Consider the following 9,897-nt stretch of genomic DNA (forward strand, 5'->3'; position numbering starts at 1 on the left):
ATGTAAATAAAACAAGTATAATAGATATAAAATAATCACATAGGAACAGTTAAAAACCTGGAAAATTAAAACAGTTTTGTTTTCCTCTGGCTGAAAAAGATAGCATAGTAGATGCCACAAATGGGGGAAGATTCCGTAAATGGAATTCCACAGCTGAGAAAGTCACCTCCCTCACTTCAAAAGGTGGGAATATCAAATAGAGCACCTCTGATGATTGTGATATCAGTTTATGACAGACTATTATGGAGGCAGGGTGTTCCTTCAAGTATCAGTCCCATTTCAAGCTGTATAGGGTTTCAAAGGTAAGCACTTACCTTTTGAATAGCCTGCAGAAATGAGCTTATAGTCTGTGGAGTTGTTTAACAACCAGTAATCTATGTTACCGGGACGCGGGTGGCGCTGTGGGTTAAACCACAGAGCCTAGGACTTGCCAATCAGAATGTTGGCAGTTCGAACCCCTGCGACGGGGTGAGCTCCCGTTTCTCGGTCCCTGCTCCTGCCAACCTAGCAGTTCGAAAGCACGTCAAAGTGCAAGTAGATAAATAGGTACCGCTCCGGCGGGAAGGTAAACAGCGTTTCCATGCGCTGCTCTGGTTCACCAGAAGTGGCTTAGTCATGCTGGCCACATGACCCGGAAGCTGTACGCCGGCTCCCTCAGCCAATAAAGCGAGATGAGCGCTGCAACCCCAGAGTCGGTCACGCCTGGACCTAATGGTCAGGGGTCCTTTTACCTTTAATATATGTTGCCACCAGCTAGTCGATTGTGCATCTGTTCCCTTTTGAGAAGAGATTCCATGCTGTTATCTATTTCTGTTGTCCAAAAAAGAGCTTCCTATTACACAAGTTCAACTATCCCTTAGCAGCTAAGTATACATAGAGCTGGTAGGTACTGTAGATAAAATGATGTGGGTGGCACTGTGGTCTAAACCCCTGAGCCTCTTGGGCCTGATGATCAGAAGATTGGCGGTTTGAATCTGTGCGACGGGGTAAGCTCCCGTCGCTCTGCTCCAGCTCCTGCCAACCTAGCAGTTTGAAAGCATGCCAGTGCAAGTTGAAAAATAGGTACCGCTGTGGTGGGAAGGTAAATGGCATTTCCATGTGCTCTGGCTTCCGTCATGGTGTTCCATTGCACCACAAGCAGTTTAGTCATGCTGGCCACATGACCCGGAAAGCTGTCTGCGGACAAACGCCGGCTCCCTTGGCCTCAAAGCAAGATGAGTGCCACAACTCCATAGTTGCCTTTGACTAGACTTAACCATCCAGGGGTCCTTTATCAAAATAGTCTTACTATGGGGCCAAAATATTAAAGAGTCATTCGTGGGGTTTCTCTCATAAAGGTTTCCCAGCTATCCAGTTAGTGATGAATAATTTTAAACAAATTGTGTTTGATTTCCATTCCTTAACTGAATATCATATATATTCATTAGGGTCCAAGAGGTCAGCCTGGCGAGAGAGGAAGACCGGGAGCTCCAGGAAGTGCTGTAAGTTACTGAACCAAAACTTCACATTGATTACTATTTTTAGTCCTTCAGGCAAGGCATCTTCAGTAGATCTCAAGAATCCTGGAAGGTAACATGCAGACCCAGAATTTTCTCATGTTACCTCTGGTTTTCTTGTGTACAAAAGGAGACAACAAAGTATAGCATGAGTGTGTTTGAAGAAAGGGACCGTATGTTACAAAAGTACCATCCACGCAGAAGAGGGAGGTTTCAGCAGACTGAGAAGAAACCCCAAGGATTGCAGAAGCTCAAGAAAAATATTGGGATTGGGGGCTAAACTGGGGGAGGTGTGCAGACAAACCTCTGAATATACAGTGAATCTTTACATGTTCTGTGCAGAGATTTGTCAGTGATTGTTGTTGTTGTTAATATGCTTATTGGTGACATTTTAAAATCAATAGGTGTATGAAAAACAACATGTATTATTATTATTATTATTATTATTATTATTATTATTATTATTATTATTATCATTATCATTATCATTACAACTATTATTATCATCATCACCATCATTATTATAGCAGAAATCCTAGATAGGATTGCATCCTCCATGCCTTGTTGGAGGCCTGGCTACTGACTGTCAAGAATGGTGAACTGTTTATATATCCTCCAGTCCTCTGGCACTGATGCCCCCCAAATTCTGTGTTTTTACTTTCCAAGTATATCCCAAATGCCCATAGTAAGAATCAATTTATTCTCCCCCTATACCTGGAATAACACATACTACAGTTTGTTTACTTTGTGGGCTTGGCAGCCATTATTTGAAAGGCATTTTTAAAACTGCTTTTCTTGAAGATTTTGTCCCCTTGTTTCTTCCCTCCCAAACCCATCAGTTCCAGATTCATCACCCAGAGCTCCAATGTGCACATAAAATTCCTGAAACTCCAAAGTTTCTGGTGAGGAGCAAGTTCAGTGTTCATGATGAGAGGAATTCACACATGGAGTTTTCTTTCTTTCCTTACAAACAAATGTTTGTTTAAAAGAGGGAAACGTATTAATATTGTTCCGTGTCAGATTTTGTTGTTCCTAATGTATTTAATTCCATTTGCAGGGTGGTCGTGGTAATGATGGCTCTCCTGGAGCAGCTGGTCAACCCGTAAGTAACTGTGCATTGTGTAGCTATCAGCCAATCTGCATGTATTCAAAAGCTGACCTGTTTATAACTCGGAGTACCTCTAGCCCAGGACATAGTTGACGCTGTGGGTTAAACCACAGAGCCTAGGACTTTCCGATCAGAAGGTTGGCGGTTTGAATCGCCGCAACGGGGTGAGCTCCCATTGCTCGGTCCCTGCTTCTGCCCACCTAGCAGTTCGAAAGCACGTCAAAGTGCAAGTAGATTAATAGGCACCGCTCTGGCAGGAAGGTAAACGGCGTTTCTGTGCGCTGCTCTGGTACGCCAGAAGCAGCTTAGTCATGCTGGCCACATGACCCGGAAGCTGTACGCCGGCTCCCTTGGCCAATAAAGCGAGATGAGCGCTGCAATCCCAGAGGCGGCCACGACTGGACCTAATGCTTTCTAGGCATGGGACAGGTGCAAGTTTGGATGAGCTCTAAGTCTCCATTCCATCACAATGCAGTGGGACTTAGCCAAGAGACTAAAGTGTGCTAAAATATGTCGATATTCAGCATTAAGAAATCCAAGTAACTTATATCTGGCATACTGCAAGGACCAGTGTATTCACGTGATCATAAAACAAGCTTCCTGAGACCTGTGTTATTTATATATTGTTGTGATATCCATATCCTGCTTTTCAGTAAAAAAAATAATAGTCAAGTTTACTTGCAACATATTTAAAATCACAAAACATCAACATGTCGACCACATTTTTTAAAAATGTGTAAGGAACAGGCCATAGGAGATAGATATAAAATCTAGGGATTTGTTGTTGTTGTTGTTAAAAAAAGACCAGTTTAGGAAGCCAAAAATTTGTGTGAACATGATGATGGAAGTCCATCAGAGATTAACAAAATGAACCTCTCTTGGTGGGGAGTCCCACAACCTAGGTGTGACCACAGAGAAGGCCCTCTGTGGTTTGCGGTAATCAAAAGCAGCTTATGGTTTTGTGAGAGACCCTAGGCTGGATACCTGAGCTCAAGCTCTGTGCTTGATGTGTCATTTCCTGCAGGCATCTTGTATCCAATGGGTAGCAGCTCATGATGGTGAAGGTAACCTTTCAGAGTCACACATTCAGAAAGGGAAAGATTTTGTTCATACTTGGGCCACATAGTCTCTTGATTGCTTTCATTAACAACTATCTATTCTCATAAGAATATGATGTAACACAACTAATACTTTTAAAAAATAATGACCTATATCATGTTTTCTTCCAATAATAATATTGTTGTTGCTGTTTTCTTAAGGGTCCCCCAGGCCCCCCTGGACCATCAGGATTTCCAGGTTCTCCAGGTTTTAAGGTATTTATCCTATCCTATCCCTTTCTATCCTATATGTTTGCCTTTAAATAAATGCCTCATATATGTCTCATCTGTGATCCTAAGGACGTTTTGCTGAAATCCACAAATAAATGAAGTTAGGAAGTTTTATCAAAAGTAGCTCTTGGGTCTGGGTTTTTCACTAATGATGTGTTTATTATCTATTAATAGCATGTGAGACACGGGTGGTGCTGTGGGGTAAACCACAGAGCCTAGGGCTTGCCGATCAGAAGGTCGGCAGTTTGAATCCCCGCAACGGGGTGAGCTCCTGCTGCTCGGTCCCTGCTCCTGCCAACCTAGCAGTTCAAAAGCATGTCAAAGTGCAAGTAGATAAATAGGTACCGCTCTGGCGGGAAGGTAAATTGTGTTTCCGTGTGCTGCTCTGGTTCGCCAGAAGTGACTTAGTCATGCTGGCACATGACCCGGAAGCTGTACGCCGGCTCCCTAGGCCAATAAAGCGAGATGAGCGCCACAACCCCAGAGTCATCCGCGACTGGACCTAATGGTCAGGGGTCCCTTTACCCTTTACCAATAGCATGTGAAGTGGTTATTCCCCCCCAAAAAACCATGCAGTGTGATTTTAATTGAAACACTTGTGGATTTGAATGGCCAAGTTCCAGATATAAAATCTTCTCTGTTGATGCAAATGTAACAAGGTACTGTGTAGATATCTGCAAGAGGATTTTCAGTGCCTCATCGATTATGGTTTTCAGTATCCCTTTGTGGGGAGAGTCAGAATAGTAAAAAAAAAAAAAAGAATGTGTTTGGTGTTGATGTATCCTTAGTTTCCACTAACTTTTTTGGAAAACAATTCCATGTGCCCTTTCCTTCACATTCTAAATAGCAACAATTATTGAGAGATCATGACAAACATATTTGCTGACATTACTTTGTGCTGAAGAATTCTTCTTCTTCTTCTTCTTTGGCGATCACTCGTAGCCGAGTAAGATTGTCTTCCATAAACACTGTTTTAACATTGAGTCCGTAAGTGACTGTAAAGGCCAATTCTGGATCCACACGTCCTTCCACAGTGGGGACATTCGTTTCCGGGCGGGAGTTGATCACGGTGTGGATTTGCCAAGCGTGCCTTCCTCTTAGCACGTTTATCCCTTGTGTCCTGAGTTCGAGTGTCTTCAAAGCCCATGACACCTTTGGTAAAGGCTGTTCTCCAACTGGAGCGCTCGCAGGCCAGTGTTTCCCAGTTGTCAGTGTTTATACTACATTTTTTTAGATTTGCCTTGAGACAGTCTTTAAACCCCTTTTGTTGACCACCAGCATTACGCTTTCCATTTTTAAGTTCGGAATAGAGTAGTTGCATTGGAAGGTGATCATCAGGTATCCGCACAACATGACCAGTCCAACAAAGTTGCTGTTGAAGAGTCATTGCTTCAACACTGGTGACCTTTGCTTCTTCCAGTAAACTGGTATTAGTACGCCTGTCTTCCCAAGTGATGTGTAAAATTTTTCGGAGACACCATTGATGGTGTCTGATTGCCATGTCCCTCGTGTGATGTGATCTTCCACTTAATGAAAGCATCAGAAGAAACTCCAATGAAAATCCTCATTATTACATATTTTACATGGCTGTTTATAACTGTATATATTTTAAAATTTTATAGATGGATGTTTTGTGGTGGCCTATATTTGTAATGCCTGAAAAAGGTTTGGCAAAGTAGGATGAAATCATCAGGCTACTGAGTTTTGTTTATTAAAACCAATTGCTTGCTCTCTTCTATTCAGGGTGAAACTGGCCCCGTTGGCCCCCCTGGCTCTAGTGGGTCTCCTGGAGCAAGAGGAGAACCTGGTCCTCAAGGACAACCTGGTGGTCCTGGTCCTGCTGTAAGTATCATATGTCCTTTATAAACTCATACATTGTTTTACTCACCTAGTAAAATCTGTTTCATAGAGACATTTTAAAAGCTGCTTCCATGAATGTCAACGTTATTACCTATTCTCTTTTTTTCATTTCTATTTTATTAAGTTTCAACATTTTTAACTTATACAGTGGTGCCTCGCAAGACGAAATTAATCCGTTCCGCGAGTCTCTTCATCTAGCGGTTTTTTCGTCTTGCGAAGCAAGCCCATTGACGGATTAGCGGATTAGCGCTATTAGCAGCTTAGCGGCTTTTAGCGGCTATTAGCAGCTTAGTGGCTTAGCGGATCAGCTGATAAGCAGCTTAGCGGCTTAGAAAAAAGGGGGGAAAGGGGAAAAAACCGCAGGAACTCGCAAGACATTTTCGTCTTGCAAAGCAAGCCCATAGGGAAATTCGTTTTGTGAAGCGCCTCCAAAACGGAAAACCTTTTCGTCTAGCGAGTTTTCCGTCTTGCGAGGCGTTTGTCTTGCGGGGCACCACTGTACAGTCAAAACACAGTTTTGTCTTTTCTCTTATTTTTGTCAGCTTCCAACCTCCTTTTCCATGGAGTTGTTGTCTGCTTCACCCTATCTTCTATCTATCAAGTTATAATCACAATATTACAATCTAATTACTTCTGTTACTCATAGCTGAAATCGTACTCATGAGTTCATCATACTATGAAATTTCTTTAAATAGTCCAAAAAAGGCATCCATTTTTCCATAAAACCCTCATCATTAGAATCTCTTGATTTTGCTGTTAATTTTGCCAGTTCTGCATAGTCCATTATTTTACTTATCCATTCTTCTTCGGTTGGAACTTCTTCCATCCATTTCTGCACATATAGAATCCTAGCTGTTGTTGTTACATACATAAACAACTTATTCACATTTTTGGTGGGATTTCTGCCCCTATAATCCCTAACAGAAACGCTTCGGGCTTTTTCAATAGACTAATTTTAAGCATTTTTTTATCTCATCATGTATCATTTCCCAAAATACCCTAGCTTTCTTGCAAATCCACCGCAATTATATGTAAAAAAAAACCCATCTACCTGTTTACACTTCCAGTTATTATTAGGAACCTTCTTATACATTTTAGATAATCTGTTAGGTGCTACCATCTATATGACATTTTCATATAATTTTCTTTTAGAGCATAGCAAGCAGTAAATTTTATATCTGCTTTCCGCAGCTTTTCCCATGCACTCATTTCTAAACATTATTACCTATTCTCTCTAGGGTCCTGGAGGTAGAGATGGAAGTCCTGGTGCAAAGGGTCCCCCAGTAAGTAATCCTGCTGTCATGCCACATTGGCTGTGCCTATGGTCTAAGCTGCCATTTTATTCAATATCACAAGGGAATTTGTAAATTTGAGCACATTTTCTTTCCCCACAGGGTCCTGCTGGCATGGCTGGTGCTCCTGGACTGAGCGGAGGTCGTGGTCCTCCTGGCCCCCCGGGTACCAATGGAATCCCTGGACAAAGAGGTCCAGCTGTAAGTCACCAGCTCATCTTTGTCAAGTTTACATGAAAATTGGATTTAGGAAAACAACATCTACAGATGTTGCAAAGCAACGCCTGCAATCTATACAGTACTTATAGGCACAAGGATATGATTTGAACCTAATTGGGAAGGATTATCTTTTGAGCTTCCAACTTTCCATGTTTCCTCCTGAAAACTATTACATCTTAATATAATAATAATAATAAATTATATTTATACCCCGCCCTCCCCAGCCAAGACTGGGCTCAGGGCAGCTAACCACCAATAATAAAAACAAGTTGATTGAAATACAACTTAAAAACAAGATTAAAACACAACATTAAAACAATTAAGACATTAAAATGCAGCCTCATCACAGGAGGAGAAAGGAAAGAAGAAAGGGGGGGAGGGAATCAAATTGATTCTAAGCCAAAGGTCAGGTGGAACAACTCTGTCTTACAGGCCCTGTGGAAAGAAATCAGATCCCACAGGGCCCTGGTCTCATGAGACAGAACATTCCACCAGGCCGGAGCCAGTGTTGAAAAGGCCCTGGCTCTGGTTGAGGCTAATCTAACCTTAATTTGCTGTTATTATTGATATATGCCTGGGAATAACCTGAATCAGAGGGTTGGGGGATGCATTCTCAGGCAGAGCAGCTCTTCTCTGAAGAGGAGCTGGAGGGGAAAGATTTGTCCCCCCTTGTCTCCAGCGGTTTCAGAAGCAGGGAGAGACACAGACACTGAGCAGCTTTGGCAGGAGTTACCTAGCTACGAGATAATGGAAAGAGAAACAGAAGGGAGGGAACAGCCAGCAGAGACGTCATTAGAGTGTGAGGGACCCCCCTCCCCAAGAACTAGGAGGTCTGTCTGTATTAGAGAACAAAGAATGCAGAGAGGAGGAACTTACTGCTGGTGCTCAGGATGTCAACGGGAAGGGAGGACTCTCAACGCCTTGACAATATAATACAAATGGGGATGGCACTAGAAGCCAAAAATATTAATGATAAGAAAATATTTTACTAGATATAGTGGTACGACAAATAGAAATGTGTAACTTTAGGGTGGGTTCAGTCATGCTTAGGAATAATTCCATGTGCCTTGCATCCTAAATAGCAAGAATTATTGAGAGATCATGGCAGACAATGGGTCATATTTGCTGACAATACTTTGTGCTCAAGATGAATATTCAGCAGCAGATTTTACTAGATTGCTTTTTGCTTGCCTACTCAACACTAAGGGCATTGAAAAGCCATGTTTGATCAAGGCATAATCATGCTTAGAGTAGCTTCATTGAAATTAATGAGACTTAAGTTAGCTGTGACTAATCTGTCCCATTGATTTCAATTGGTCTACTCTATGTATGATTAAGTCCAAGCCACTGTGAGATTTTATGAAAGCTGTCATTGTAGTGTTTGATCTTTGCTGGCTCATTCAAACAAGCAAGTCAAGCGGTGAATGTGCATGTCTGAAACAGCCGTTAATCTTGACCGCAGGGGCAGCTACCCTGTTGCAGCAAAATGACAAAGAGTGTCATGGCAAAAGCTTTAGTGCTGCAGAATCCACTTCGCCGAATGCATACAACGTGATCCTAAATTACAGAACAGCACAATTTTTCTCCTAGCGTGTGTTGTTCATTTGGTCTAAGTCAGTGAAACCTCACATTCTATCGGAAGTATAATGTGAGGTATAGGGATGTGGGTGGTGCTGTGGTTGTCGGTTTGAATCCCCATGACAGGGTGAGCTCCCATTGCTCTGTCCCAACTCCTGCCAACCTAGCAGTTTGAAAGCACACCGGTGCAAGTAGATACTGCAAATAGGTACCACTGTGGCAGGAAGATAAACGGTGTTTGCATGCACTCTGGTTTCCGTCACAGTGTTCTGCTGTGCCAGAAGCTGTTTAGTCATGCTGGCCACATGACCTGGAAAGCTGTCTGCAGACAAATGCCGGCTCCCTTGGCCTGAAAGCAAGATGAGCGCCGCACCGCATAGTCTCCTTTGACTGGGCATAACCATCCAGGGGTCCTTTACCTTTACCTTTTTATAATGTGAAGTGCTTTACCTGCTGGAACAATTGCTGTTTAATAAGTCTTTCGGTTAAATTTTAAGGATTGTATGTTCTCTTTAGGGTGAACCTGGTAAGAATGGCGGAAAAGGAGAACCAGGACCAAGAGGTGAACGAGTGAGTATTTGTCAACCCAGTACCTAGTAGGTTTGGATGGGGCGGGGGGACTGTAATTCCTGCTCATGGAAAATTGGTTTCAAAGGATACCGGTACACTGCTGTAGTGAGATTTTATCTTTGGGACTCCTCCAGCTTTACCAGTTAATAATATTTTATTGTATTTCATTATTAGGGTGAAAATGGTACTCCCGGTGCTGCTGGTCCTCCAGGAGAAGAAGGCAAGGCAGGGGGACCTGGTCAACCTGGCACAAATGGTATACCTGGAAGTCCAGGAGAACGCGTAAGTACTCAGCAGATCAGGTTTTAGACAAAGGGAAACACACCTTTGAAATGACTCGTGTGACCAACAGTGCAACCAGACTCATGTCTGCTCAGAATTAAGTTCAGCTGACTTCAGTGGACTTACTTCCAGCTAAGTATGGATAGGATTGCAACCTAAATCCC

At 42.6% G+C, this 9,897-nt stretch overlaps 1 protein-coding gene across 2 annotated transcripts in view; it reads left to right on the forward strand.

Annotated features, from left to right (window-relative positions):
- The window catches only part of COL3A1 (collagen type III alpha 1 chain), a 96,985-nt gene that overhangs the window by 54,760 nt on the left and 32,328 nt on the right, over nucleotides 1–9,897 (forward strand). For both annotated transcript variants that reach the window (XM_081856230.1, XM_081856231.1), the window contains 8 exons: nucleotides 1,428–1,481; nucleotides 2,554–2,598; nucleotides 3,864–3,917; nucleotides 5,676–5,774; nucleotides 7,031–7,075; nucleotides 7,187–7,285; nucleotides 9,398–9,451; nucleotides 9,626–9,733. In XM_081856230.1, the coding sequence (XP_081712356.1) occupies nucleotides 1,428–1,481; nucleotides 2,554–2,598; nucleotides 3,864–3,917; nucleotides 5,676–5,774; nucleotides 7,031–7,075; nucleotides 7,187–7,285; nucleotides 9,398–9,451; nucleotides 9,626–9,733 (558 nt within the window). The remainder of the gene's footprint in view (nucleotides 1–1,427; nucleotides 1,482–2,553; nucleotides 2,599–3,863; nucleotides 3,918–5,675; nucleotides 5,775–7,030; nucleotides 7,076–7,186; nucleotides 7,286–9,397; nucleotides 9,452–9,625; nucleotides 9,734–9,897) is intronic.

This window comes from Podarcis erhardii (assembly GCF_964252035.2).
Source record: "Podarcis erhardii genome assembly, chromosome: 1".
NCBI classification, from domain to species: Eukaryota; Metazoa; Chordata; class Lepidosauria; order Squamata; family Lacertidae; genus Podarcis; species Podarcis erhardii.